This window comes from Anomaloglossus baeobatrachus, chromosome 11, assembly GCF_048569485.1.
Source record: "Anomaloglossus baeobatrachus isolate aAnoBae1 chromosome 11, aAnoBae1.hap1, whole genome shotgun sequence".
NCBI classification, from domain to species: domain Eukaryota; kingdom Metazoa; phylum Chordata; class Amphibia; order Anura; family Aromobatidae; genus Anomaloglossus; species Anomaloglossus baeobatrachus.
This window is the reverse complement of record NC_134363.1, coordinates 120,532,367-120,546,732: the sequence shown is the minus strand read 5'-3', so window position 1 is coordinate 120,546,732 and position 14,366 is coordinate 120,532,367. Positions and strand designations below refer to the sequence as shown.

The 14,366-nt window shown below is 49.2% G+C and overlaps 1 protein-coding gene across 1 annotated transcript in view; it reads left to right on the top strand.

Annotated features, from left to right (window-relative positions):
- The first annotated feature begins 69 nt into the window (after positions 1-69).
- DDX6 (DEAD-box helicase 6) overlaps positions 70-14,366 on the top strand; it is a 48,031-nt gene continuing 33,734 nt past the window's right edge. Inside the window, exons 1-2 of the mRNA XM_075329105.1 lie at positions 70-284; positions 12,474-12,945. Coding sequence (XP_075185220.1) covers positions 12,749-12,945 — 197 coding nt within the window. The 5' untranslated portion in view covers positions 70-284; positions 12,474-12,748. The remainder of the gene's footprint in view (positions 285-12,473; positions 12,946-14,366) is intronic.

Genomic DNA, 14,366 nt, shown 5'->3' with positions numbered 1-14,366 from the left:
GAAAAAGTGCGCGCAGTGACACGTCTGGTGACGTGCAGTAATGCGGTTCTCCTATTTCACAGCGGAAGGATCCGGACGTTCGGCGCGGGGAGGGTTTAAAGGAGGAAGGAAGCCATTTTGGAGCTTCGACTTAGAAAAACGCACGGAGAAGAAACAAAAAAAGACAAAATAAAAGCGAAGAGAAATAAAACCATTACTAGTGAGAAATAATCCATCAACGGCGAGGCCCGGTGTGAAGACGAGGACATCGCGGCGCTGAGGAATCGGAAGTGCTCGGGCCGCGGGTGCGTGTAGTGAGGCCTGGGGCGGGGGGCAGGACGGCCCGTGCTCCGGGGCCGCTGTGTGAGGGAACGGCCGGTGACTGACGACCACTCCGTCATCTGTAGCCGAGCAGTGTGATCGCCGGTGTGTACGGAGCGGGCCCGGTCACTGAGGGCGGGGGGCGCAGGGTCATGGCCGAACGTCTGCGCCCGGAGCCTGTGCCCGAGGGGGCCGCTATGTGGGGCTCGGCGGAGCCTGGGGTACAGTGTGTGGTGTGACTCCGGCCTTACAGGGGGGGGGTCCCGGGGGTCCGGGCCTGGAGGTGGCGGAGCAGGGGTTAATGGGCGGTGCGGGGAATACTGCTCAAACGGGGGGACTGATACGTGTGTGTGTACGGTATATAGGGGTGTGTGTATATACATTGTATGTTTGGGGGGTAATCCTTATAACTGATGAAACTGATACGAGGTGTGTGTGTGGGGTAATCCTTATAACTGATGGGACTGATACGAGGTGTGTGTGTGTGGGGTAATCCTTATAACTGATGGGACTGATATGTTTGTATACAGTATATACGAGTTGGGTATGTATATACTGTGTGGAAGGTAATCCTGCTTTTAACTGATGGGACTGATACGTGTGTGTGTATACGGTATATAGGTGTGTTTTATGAGTTGTGTGTGTATATACTTTGTGTGGAAGGTAATCCTGCTTATATGATGGGACTGATAGATCTATCTATGTGTATATGTATGTGTGTGTTTGTATAATATTATATATTCATTTATATAGCGCTGTTAATTCCACAACACTTTACATACATTGGCAACACTGTCCCCATTGGGGCTCACAATCTAAATCCCTATCAGTATATTTTTGGAGTGCGGGAGGAAACCCATGCAAACACGGGGAGAATACATAAACTCCTTGCAGATGGTGTCCTTAGTGGGACTAGAACCCAGGACCCCAGCGCTGCCCACTGTGTGTGTGTGTGTGTGTGTGTGTGTGTGTGTGTGTGTGTGTGTCCTGCTTATAACTGATGGGACTGATGCGTGTCTATATACAGTATATAGGTGGGTGGGGGGTAATCCTGCTTATAACTGATGGGACTGATGCGTGTCTATATACAGTATATAGGTGGGGGGTAATCCTGCTTATAACTGATGGGACTGATGCGTGTCTATATACAGGTATATAGGTGGGGGGTAATCCTGCTTATAACTGATGGGACTGATGCGTGTCTATATACAGTATATAGGTGGGGGGGGTAATCCTGCTTATAACTGATGGGACTGATACGTGTCTATATACAGTATATAGGTGCGGTGGGGGGTAATCCTGCTTATAACTGATGGGACTGATACGTGTCTATATACAGTATATAGGTGGGTGGGGGGTAATCCTGCTTATAACTGATGGGACTGATATGTGTCTATATACAGTATATAGGTGGGGGGGGGTAATCCTGCTTATAACTGATGGGACTGATATGTGTCTATATACAGTATATAGGTGCGGTGGGGGGTAATCCTGCTTATAACTGATGGGACTGATACGTGTCTATATACAGTATATAGGTGGGGGGGGTAATCCTGCTTATAACTGATGGGACTGATATGTGTCTATATACAGTATATAGGTGCGGTGGGGGGTAATCCTGCTTATAACTGATGGGACTGATACGTGTCTATATACAGTATATAGGTGGGGGGTAATCCTGCTTATAACTGATGGGACTGATACGTGTCTATATACAGTATATAGGTGCGGTGGGGGGTAATCCTGCTTATAACTGATGGGACTGATACGTGTCTATATACAGTATATAGGTGGGGGGTAATCCTGCTTATAACTGATGGGACTGATACGTGTATATGTGGGGGGTGTGTGGGTATATATATTGTGTGTGGTTCTGCTCATAATTGCTGAAACTCCTACGTGTGTGTAATATACATTAGTGTTATATGTATACTGTAGTCTTGTACCATTTTCCAGTATCTAAAAAAACAAAAACACTTGTTTAAGCGAAATAGTATGAAAGTTGATAACCATGATCCCCTCCCCCGGTGCTCCACGGCCCCGATAATCTGCCATTGTGTTCTATCAGGCGGTGACCCTGGGGTATGTGGCACTAGGCCCAATTATGATGGGAAGGGGAGACCACTGGGGACTAGCGGAGTGTTCTCCATTGTCCAGCACAGGGAGACCAGTCCCGTCTGTGAACACTGGGAGGCCTCCCCAGCAAGTGCCACTTGCCATCTCTAAATGGTTCTGTGGGGGGCATGATTAGGTCTGTGTGCCAGAGACAATTATAGCCCACACTGAATAGTGTGGTTACTGGTTGTAGGTGGGGGGTCCAAAGGCTCAGCACTGCCCATCACTAGTTAGTCCCTACTTGATGGTCACATCAGTTAACACTGGAGACGTCCCATAGAAGCGTAGTACTACATGGCCCCCAGTAATGCAGCTGTGTGTGGCCGGCATTCTGGGTCAGATGTGTTCCCTGCAAAGTGCTAGTTTATAAATCTGGAGCAACAGCGTCCTTGATATAAGATGTAAGGAAGTTCTTTTAATGTGCTGCTGGGGCTCCTGGAGATGGACCGGTTTGGCCAAGTCATTGCCCTGTATTGAGGGGGGCACAGTACAAGCCAAGTGCTGGTTGTAGAACATAACTGACATCTGCCTATAACCATGATCACCGTTGGTCCCGATTGCCCCTATTTTGCTAATTGTAATGCGTTTTAAATCTGTTTGACAGTGGAGAATTATGGCAGCCGGGGGCCTTCAGCAGGCAGCCGTCTTGGTCCACAGAAGCTCAATATACCTCAGTATAGGCCAAACTTTATAGACCTCAATATATGCAATATACTCTAAGATAACATAGTATAAGCGATCTAAAAATCACAGATTAAAGGGAACCTGTCAGGTGCAATATGCAGCCACAACTGGGTGCACATTTCTAACCCCTGCCTAACTGTCCCTGTATACACTAGCATAGATAGAGATCTTTAGAAAAAGTATTGAAAAAGATCTTTTACCGTATGCTAATGAGCGAGGGCACTTGTCCCCTGGTCGTTGCTTCCCCGGCCAGTCACCCCTCGTTAGCATGTTAGTACAGCCCTGTGGGTGTGCTATCCTGCTAATGAATACGCAGCGTCGCAGGATGATCTCTCGCCTCTCTGCCGCCATCGCATCTGACGCTGGGTTTCGGCACAGTGCACATGACCCCCAGAGTTTGGGTCATGCCCATTACTTCAGTTTGAAGCCAGGACACGTACACCCGGCTTCATAGTGTGCATGACCCAAACACCAGGGTCATGCGCACCTTGCCGAAATCCCCCGCCAGACGGCGATGGCAGCAGAGAGGTGCACATTCTGATGACACACCCACAGGGATATACCAACATGCTAATGGGGGCGACTGGCAAGGGAAGAAACGCCCAGGGGACTACTGCCCTGCGCTCATTAGCATACGGTCAAAGATCTTTAGAAATACTTTTTTTTTTTTTAAGATCTCTTTATGCTATTATATACGGGGACGATTAGGCAGGGATTAGCAATATGCACCCAGAACTGCTCGTGGTCCGGGGGCATATTGCACCTGACAGGTTCCCTTTAAAGATCTCTAAGGGGACTAAAAAATGGTTAATAAAGAAAAATACCAGATTTATATCCAGTCACCACAGCCTCCCTCAATATGCAGTAAAAAATGATTGTTCTGTCATAGGTACCTCAAATTATCAATGAAAACTACAGAAAGAGTATGTGTCCGCGATCAGGAATAGCTGTGTCCAAAACGCTGCATTGTACAGTACAAGCACAGTGGAAGGATTTATAGAAATCCCATGCCCACTATTGTTTTTTTCCGCAGTGTAACCTGACCTGTTGCGCAGCTTTGTGAGGCGCAGCATGTTAATTTATGCTGGAGACGTGAGTGTTCTCCGCAGGGAGAACACACAGTCCACAGCGGCCCAAACCCTGATCGTGGGCACGGGCAGCTGCGGTCTCCTGCGGAGAGGACATGCTGGATCCAGGACGCAGCATGTCCAGATCATGGTCACGTACACTAACTCATATCTAAAAAGCATTTTTTTTTTTTTAATTGTATTGTACAACTTAATACAGAAAACATGGGGAGACTGCAGCTTCTTCAGTTTTGTCCCATTTGGATTTTTTCTCATTTATAATGCAGTAAAATTAATGTTGCTCTCAGGGAGAAACCAAACAATAGATTATCTGAGAAAAAAAATAGCACAAAGGATAATCTTATACGCTGACCTCGGTGGGTGAAATGGATGTGAGTGACCGCTGCTGCAGATCCAGTCTCAAGAAACCGATGAGTAGGAAGGAAACCCCATTAGTGGTTGTTCTGCGCTGCCGGTCAGTGATGATGCTGTGCAAGTATTCCACAAAACATGGTTTATTAATTTCAAAGCTGCCTCATGTCTTCAAGAAAAAGAAAACCACCTGATGCTGTTTTTTCTTGAAGTGAGGTGACTTTGAAACGCGTTGAATGTTTTTTGGAATAACGCACAGCGCAGAACCGCCACTAATCGTCCTTCCTACCGCCATTGAAATTAATGTTTTCATGAAAAATCACAACTCCTCCTGCAAAAAAACAAACGGCGCTCACCTATAGCTATGTGCAGATAACAAGGTGAGGCTCTTGGAATAACGGGGAGGTAAAAATGAAAATATGGCTGTTCCTGCAGGGGTTAATGAGTTCTTTACACCTTAGCTCTTTCTGATTTACTAGTCATAGACTGAGTCATGTTGTTTTCCCTGATGTTCGGGTGCAGTAATCTCACTGATGGCTGTGACGCACTGCCGAGCTCTGGAGCGGCATGTAGAAGATGGGTATCTGGACCTACTGGTGCAGTCTGCGCTCCTGATTGTCTTCTCCATTTGTAGGTCTGGGATGAGCATGTTTGTGATGATTGTTCTAGGTATCTGCAGGCCACGCCCCCCTATACTGAGGCTCCACCCACCAGCTTGCTTTGTGGCTGCTGTATGTGTAGTGCGGCCCCTGATGCTGGAAAGTCACCTACTGAGAGATCGTGTTGGGTCAGTATTGCAGGACTAGTAACATACCAGTACACTGCCCCTCCCAGTGCTGTTTTTTTCTTTCCTTTGAATACTGGTTTAGCTGGGAGATTCTCAGGGTTCAATGCTCTCTTCACACAGTGACAATTTAAAGGGCTCGTTATCCCTTTATATAGGCCCACACTCCTGTGACACAAGCCAGCTGACAGCGGGTCTATAGGAAGCTGCCCTCTGCTATAACTGGGACCATGGCAGAAGTGTGCATGGTGTCCGGACCCCACCGTCTCCATCCTGACGGTGGTTACTAGTACATAGTACTTTCTGACTGTGTAAGGCAGGGGTGGGGAACCTTTTTAATGCCGAGGGCCATTTGGAATTTTCTACCAACCTTCGGGGGCCGCACAAAACTATCAACTTAAAATTACCCTGCTATACTTAGTCAAACAATTAACTCATCGTGGCGGCTGAAGCTTCTTGTTTTTGGTGCGGCTATATTATTCAATATTGATCTTATTGCTTCTCACAACTGTTTTTCCACGTTTGTGTCAGCTGGGACTGCTGTAAATACATCACAGGAGATGCTGAGGGCATATACATCACAGGAGATGCTGAGGGCATATACATCACAGGAGATGCTGAGGGCATATACATCACAGGAGATGCTGAGGGCATATACATCACAGGAGATGCTGAGGGCATATACATCACAGGAGATGCTGAGGGCATATACATCACAGGAGATGCTGAGGGCATATACATCACAGGAGATGCTGAGGGCATATACATCACAGGAGATGCTGAGGGCATATACATCACAGGAGATGCTGAGGGCATATACATCACAGGAGATGCTGAGGGCATATACATCACAGGAGATGCTGAGGGCATATACATCACAGGAGATGCTGAGGGCATATACATCACAGGAGATGCTGAGGGCATATACATCACAGGAGATGCTGAGGGCATATACATCACAGGAGATGCTGAGGGCATATACATCACAGGAGATGCTGAGGGCATATACATCACAGGAGATGCTGAGGGCATATACATCACAGGAGATGCTGAGGGCATATACATCACAGGAGATGCTGAGGGCATATACATCACAGGAGATGCTGAGGGCATATACATCACTGGGAGGACTAGACATCACTGGGGAGGGCTGGGAGGACTAGACATCACTGGGGAGGGCTGGGAGGACTAGACATCACTGGGGAGGGCTGGGAGGACTAGACATCACTGGGGAGGGCTGGGAGGACTAGACATCACTGGGGAGGGCTGGGAGGACTAGACATCACTGGGGAGGGCTGGGAGGACTAGACATCACTGGGGAGGGCTGGGAGGACTAGACATCACTGGGGAGGGCTGGGAGGACTAGACATCACTGGGGAGGGCTGGGAGGACTAGACATCACTGGGGAGGGCTGGGAGGACTAGACATCACTGGGGAGGGCTGGGAGGACTAGACATCACTGGGGAGGGCTGGGAGGACTAGACATCACTGGGGAGGGCTGGGAGGACTAGACATCACTGGGGAGGGCTGGGAGGACTAGACATCACTGGGGAGGGCTGGGAGGACTAGACATCACTGGGGAGGGCTGGGAGGACTAGACATCACTGGGGAGGGCTGGGAGGACTAGACATCACTGGGGAGGGCTGGGAGGACTAGACATCACTGGGGAGGGCTGGGAGGACTAGACATCACTGGGGAGGGCTGGGAGGACTAGACATCACTGGGGAGGGCTGGGAGGACTAGACATCACTGGGGAGGGCTGGGAGGACTAGACATCACTGGGGAGGGCTGGGAGGACTAGACATCACTGGGGAGGGCTGGGAGGACTAGACATCACTGGGGAGGGCTGGGAGGACTAGACATCACTGGGGAGGGCTGGGAGGACTAGACATCACTGGGGAGGGCTGGGAGGACTAGACATCACTGGGGAGGGCTGGGAGGACTAGACATCACTGGGGAGGGCTGGGAGGACTAGACATCACTGGGGAGGGCTGGGAGGACTAGACATCACTGGGGAGGGCTGGGAGGACTAGACATCACTGGGGAGGGCTGGGAGGACTGGACATCACTGGGGAGGGCTGGGAGGACTGGACATCACTGGGGAGGGCTGGGAGGACTGGACATCACTGGGGAGGGCTGGGAGGACTGGACATCACTGGGGAGGGCTGGGAGGACTGGACATCACTGGGGAGGGCTGGGAGGACTGGACATCACTGGGGAGGGCTGGGAGGACTGGACATCACTGGGGAGGGCTGGGAGGACTGGACATCACTAGGGAGGATTATATATCACTTGGGAGGGCTGGGAGAAATTTAAGGACATTGCTAGGGGTTCTGACATACCAGGGGGGCACAGGCAGCAGTGTGAAGGCCACAGGGGCACAGGCTGCCGTGGGGAGGCCACAGGGGCACAGGCTGCCGTGGGGAGGCCACAGGGGCACAGGCTGCCGTGGGGAGGCCACAGGGGCACAGGCTGCCGTGGGGAGGCCACAGGGGCACAGGCTGCCGTGGGGAGGCCACAGGGGCACAGGCTGCCGTGGGGAGGCCACAGGGGCACAGGCTGCCGTGGGGGAGAGTGAGGAGCACAGGCTGCCGTGGGGGAGAGTGAGGAGCACAGGCTGCCGTGGGGGAGAGTGAGGAGCACAGGCTGCCGTGGGGGAGAGTGAGGAGCACAGGCTGCCGTGGGAATGCACGAGGAGGACGGGACACTGCACGGAGAACAGGCTGCAGTGGGAATGCGCGAGGAGGACGGGACACTGCACGGAGAACAGGCTGCAGTGGGAATGCGCGAGGAGGACGGGACACTGCACGGAGAACAGGCTGCAGTGGGAATGCGCGAGGAGGACGGGACACTGCACGGAGAACAGGCTGCAGTGGGAATGCGCAAGGTGGATGGGACGCTGCACGGAGCACAGGCTGCAGTGGGGATGTGCAGGGGCACACACAGGCATGGGAGCACAAACACACCTGTCGGACGCTGAGGTAGTAGCTTCTCTTCTGTGGAAAAAGAGCGAGTTGAGCGCTAACTCCACCCACAAAGTACGTCCTCACGCTAGCATGAGGACGTAAGCCATACAGGGTTTAAAGGGCCAGCAGCAAGCAAGACGCTGCTGCCTCCCGAGCTCTGTGGACTGTGCAATGTGCCCGGGGGCCGCAGAAAAGGTCATGGCGGGCCGCATACGGCCCGCGGGCCGGAGGTTCCCCAACCCTGGTGTAAGGTGACAGTTGCTGCCATGAGCTGTTTGTTGGGTTTTGTTCAGCTCTTCCTCTGGCTTCTCATGCGTTGGTTTTAGGGTACCATTACACATAGCGATGTATCAGCGATCCCACTACATGGTCGCTACATGGTTGCTGTTGAGCTGTCAGTGAGGCAGGTCTCTACAGCGACCAGCCACTAGCGACCCGTGTAATGACTGCTCCCTGCACACGCAGAACCGGCGCTCGTTGGTCTCCCGCCGTCAAACACGCCGATGCGTGCTGCACAGCGGGAGACCAACGAGCAAAAAATAGTCCTGATTGTTTTGTCACGATCAGCGACCTCACAGCAGGGGCCCGCTCGCTGCTGCTTGTCACATACAGCGATAATCACTGACTGGGTTGCTGATACGTCACAAAGCCTGTGACGTTTCAGCAATCTCGCTGTGTATGACGGGGGCTTAACTCTTTCCTACCTATATGCCATGTGAGAGGCATCCGCTTAATGGACATGTCCCCATGCACAGTACGCAGAGATGGAAAGCTATAGTGAGGAACTGAGTCTGAGGTTTGGGCACCTGAACTGCTGGCGTTTTTACATAATGTTTGTTGGGTCTCTGAGTGTTGTGTGACCACACTGTAGTATGGAGGACACAACCTGTCAAATGGGCCAAGAGATGGCCCTTTTATTCCATGGCTTTCAGATGTTTTGGAGTGGTGATATCATTTCGGCCATGGTGATATTTGCTTGCACTGAGAGGTCAGGTGTTCATCCACACTGGAGAATTAGGCTACTTTCACACATCCGGTTTGAGCAGTGCGGCTCAATCCGGCTGTGAAACCTATGCAACGGATGCGGCGAAAACACCGCATCCTTTGCATAAGTTTTTACATGCGGCCAGTCCGTTTTTTTCCGGTTGCGGCACTCTACTGAGCATGCGCAGTGGAAGAAACCGGATGCGTTTTTTTTCCGCATCGCGCCGCATCCGGCGTCCATAGGCATGCATTGAAAATGCGCCGCAGCGGCCGGATGCGGCGCGATGCGGTTTTTTTTGCCGGACAAAAAAAGTTGCAAGACACGTTGCCTCCGGCCGCCGCTCTGCTACATTTTGCCGCATCCGGAAAAAAACGGATGCAACGCAAAGCCATCAGGTACAATCAGGTAACAATGCAAATCTATGGGGATAAAACGGATGCGGTACCGGATCCGTTTTACCCGTTTTTTTCCGGATTGTACCTGATGGGGAAAAAACTGATGTGTGAAAGTAGCCTTAGCGGGCGTCCGGCCCAGATCTGATGTGTGGGGCTCCTGCTAGGTTAAAGTCTTCCATCAATGAGTCACTGCCCACTTGACCTCGATGACACAGCAATGAATACATGGAAACAAAGGGAAGGAGCTGAAGTATTTAGCACTGGAAAACCAGTTTAAATGGAACCGGTCCAAAGCTTTTAAAACTAAAATAACTCTTCCCCGGGCATCCAAGAACTCAGGTGCCACGTGAGCGAAGTGGTAAATCTGGTGCAAAGTTTCTGGCCTGTACTACTACGTCAGACGTTCTGTTGTCGGGGGGCCAGATACTGAAACACTTACGCACCCCTTTTCAGTGAGCCACTGATCATTAAAGTTTATGGGGCAGAAGTGTTTGACTGGGTGTCTCAGGTGTAGGACTCGGACCCCCGCCAATTAGAATGTGTGAATATAACTTGTGAATTCTGATGGCAGGAAACCTTTAATCAGATGAGACCACCACAGCCATGTGCCTCGCTTGCATCCTTGTCAGCAGAGTGGTTTATTCAGAATGTTTGTAAATGAATGTAGATGGACAAAAACCGGAGAACCATCTGGAGATTATATATATATATATATATATATATATATATATATATATGTATATATACCCCTCCCCCACCTTCTTAGTTTTCCAATCACCTTCATGGTTGGTAAACTGTAAATATTTGCGCTGTCATTAATAAGTCGTTCATTACTTCTGCTTTCTTGGCTGTGATGAAAGACTAGCAATGTAGACATCTTACACTCGCTCCCTGGACTCTTCTCCAGTGCTTGGTTGAGGTTTGTTGACTCCTCCGCCTGTAGTGAAAGCATCCATGGCCTCAGATGTAAATGTAGCCGCTCCATCTCAACTGGACTCACCACAGACCTTAATGACTTTACATTGAAAAGTAAACTCATAACTTCTAATGCCACACCTTACATATGTTCAGGGTTGGGGGGGGTCTCTCGTCTGCCGCTTCAGAGGTGGCTGCCCTTGTGCCGCTTTCTCTATTCACACCTCTGAGTTACAGAAAGGGCTACAAATGTATCTGTGCCATCCCAAAATTAGTCAAGTTTTGAATGAAAAGAGATTTAAGTCCGTTCTCAGGATCTGTAAAAATGACCCTATAAGCTTTCCTTATAAGAAGCCTAACTTACAGTAGTAACAAAGTTAGATCAATATAGATAAGAATCCTTGGCATGAATAATATTGACCTGGCCAAAATTAGGGCAGGGTATCGCATCTAAAAAGGCTTCCCATGTACAAAAATGTGAAAGTGTGCGGCTATTGCCAGTTATATGCCCGGCTGTACTGTACTTTGTCCATACCTGTATAAGACGTGCTGGCGCAATATTCAACCGTCACTGGAAGTTTTATTGGAAGACCTGCACAGTTTTTTAATTTAGAAGAAAAATGTAAATTTGTAAAAATAAAAAAAAACAAAAACAAAAAAAACCTTTGCTATTTTCAGAGAAACCTTAATGTTTTTATTTTTAGGTCAATGGTGATGTGGGCTTTTTTTGTGTGTGCAGTGGATACCATGTTGATGTAGATAACATGTTTTGTCTTCCTCTTGTCTGCAGCCATCGCAACAAATGTAATCCTGTTTTGATATATTTTTTATTTAAGTTTATTGAATGAGTCAGTCTTCTATTTGGACATGTTGGACCTTTAGGCGAAGAGATACCACTTGTTATTTTTGTATTAATGTGTGCATTTTGTAATGTGCGGGGATAAAGGGAATGATTGACAACAGCATTTAAGGTGTTAAAGGGGTTGTCCACTACTTTAACATTAGTGTCCTTTTCCTTAGGTCATCAATGTCTGATCGGCCAGGGTCTGACACCCTTTACCCCCGCCGATCAGCTGTTCTCGAACCGGACAGCAGCAGGCAGCTGGAAATGCTAATCTCTGGTGCTACTCCATCTTCTGATAGTGGCCGCGGCCGGTTACTGCACATCCCTCTCCTATTGATTTGAATGGGAGGCAGCTGTGCAGCACCCGGCCCCACAAGGCGCTATCACAAGATGGAGTAGTGTCGGAGCTGAGCACTTCCAGCTGCCGGGACCAAGAGCAACTGATCAGTGGGGGTGCGGGGTGTTGGACCCCAGCTGATCAGAAATTGATTCCCTATCCTAATATGTCATCAATATAAAAGTAGGAGACAACCTATGTAACATCTGCTGCCTCCTCACTGCTGTTGGGGACAGAATGGCTGAATATGGCTGCCTTCACACATCCATGCAAAACGCTGCCACTGCTGCCGGACAGCGTAGCATGTACACTCCTTACCAGCGCTTTTCTTTTTGAAGCTGGTTGTGATTGCTGAGACCCAAAATTACCCACTAATTATTTATTAGTGGCTACTTCAGGACAGGCTTACAAGCTAGACACCAGTGGTGGTGGATCTTCTAGGAGATGGGCTGCAGTGATCCTGACATGTACCAATAATGGATGCATTTCTGACTATATGCTGCCCCCCGGCTGTAGGTAGTTGCACAGGACAAACCTCTGCTTCCAGCTCTCAGTACACAGGGAATCTGGCCTGATAGACGTCGCATTGCTAATCAATGGCTTTTCTCTACACATAACCTCCACTAGAGAATGGATGACAGGTTTTGGGGTAAGTTAATAAAAACCCCTTTGTGTTCCTGCAATAACTCTTGTTTTTCCCCCTTTTTAGGTTGCTTTGACAGATCTTACGTCAAATCTACATCCGAGGGCTTTTTTTTTTATAAAGAAAGTTGATTTGGTGCATCAGAACAAGTGACTTCACAGTTCAAAGACTTTACCAAGAACAAGCACTTGTTTGCGTTGCAATAACAAGGACTCATTTATTGAGCAAGACTTTATCTCTTCATTTGGAAGAGTCCTATAAACTGTTATTACAGTCTCTGGACTGACTCTTGACTTTGAAGCTGCAAAAACCTTCAAAGGGACAATTTAATAGAAAACAAAATGAGCACCACAAGAACAGAGAACCCTGTTTTAATGGGTCTGTCCAGTCAGAATGGGCAATTGAGGGGCCCAGTGAAGCCGAATCCAGGCCCTGGAAGTGGAGGAATGCAGACACAGCAAATAAGCCAGCTGAAAAACGCCAGCACAATCAATAATGGAAGTCAGCAGCAAGCACAGAGCATGAGCAGCGCTATTAAGTGAGTATCCCCCGGCATGGGATGGGTATTGTAGGCACAGTAGTGCACCATGGCTCTCTATGGGCTTCCGATAGTGTTGTGGCCCAACAAGTGATTGTGGAGCAGATGAGTTTACTTGTACTATTGTCATCTTCACAGCCTGACCACAGTAACCGGGAGCCTAATGTATGTACAGTGGAACCTTGCTTAACGAGAACAATCCGTTCTGGGAGTGTGCTTCTAAACAAAGTTACTCGCTCAGCAAAGCAAGATTTCCCATAGGAAATAATGCAAGCTCAGATAATTCGTTCCACAACTTGTTAAATGTCCCATCCTGGTTCCCTATTCTATCATTACAAACGCACAAGCATGCACACGCACATATTATATGCTCGCCTTACCTTCCGTTCCATCGCCGGTCTCCTGGGACTTGCTGTTCTCTGGTACGGGGCCGGGCTGTGTATCGGGTTACCATAACGATGAGGGAGGAACTTCTGCGGCCAGAGCGCTGACGTTAAAGGCAGAGCCGCTTGCCTCTGATTGGCCAGCGCGCTGCCTTTGAGTAGCGGTGACAAAATGTTCCTGCTTCGTCGCTATGGATGCCGATGCACAGCCTGGAGTGGAGCAGCGAACTACAGGACCCAGGAGGCCAGCGATGAAACGGAAGGTACACATTATATGCTCACCTTACCTTCCGTTCCACCGCCGGCCTCATGGTACTTGTAGTTCGCCGCGAGTACGTCGCAATGTACCTGGGAACTAAAAGAACCATGAGGCCGGCGGTGGAACGGAAGGTAAGGTGAGCATAATACTGTGTGTGCGTGCGTGTTTGTGTTTTGTGCGTACATGTGTGTTTGTGTGGACTGCAAGTGCGGGTCAGAGCGCGGTGGATGTACAGAACTGGAAGTGTGTGATGAGGATTTTGCTCGCACAGAAAAGCTTTCTCGTAAACCGGGTTACAAATTTACAGAAAGCTTTGCTTGTTAAGCGAAATTCTCGTTAAGTGGGTTACTCGTTAAGCGAGGTTCCACTGTACCTATATGTACTTGGTTCAGCAAAAACTATTCAATTTGTGGTTTAAATACCTCCTCCCCTAGTAGTAAAGCAGTGTGTACATGGTCCACTCTCCACATATATGGTCTGTAGGCTTGGTCTATATAGACTTGTGTATTATCTGACCACAGAGGTGTATAGGTCTGATTAGAAGCTCTAGACTTTTTTTAAAAGGCTTAAAAATAGTTAGTGATCTTTGATTCTCAATGAATTAGCATAGAAAACTTTCCAAAATAATGTCTTTGCAAAGGGACTGTGGCACGGAATGACTGTTCAGACCAAGTACTGGCGCTCAGTGCATAATCGCTCGGCCAGACACTCCATCGTGGTTTTTTGTTTTTTTCCCCCGTTGGCGTGGTGCTTTAACCCCTTCAGCCCCGGGGCACTTT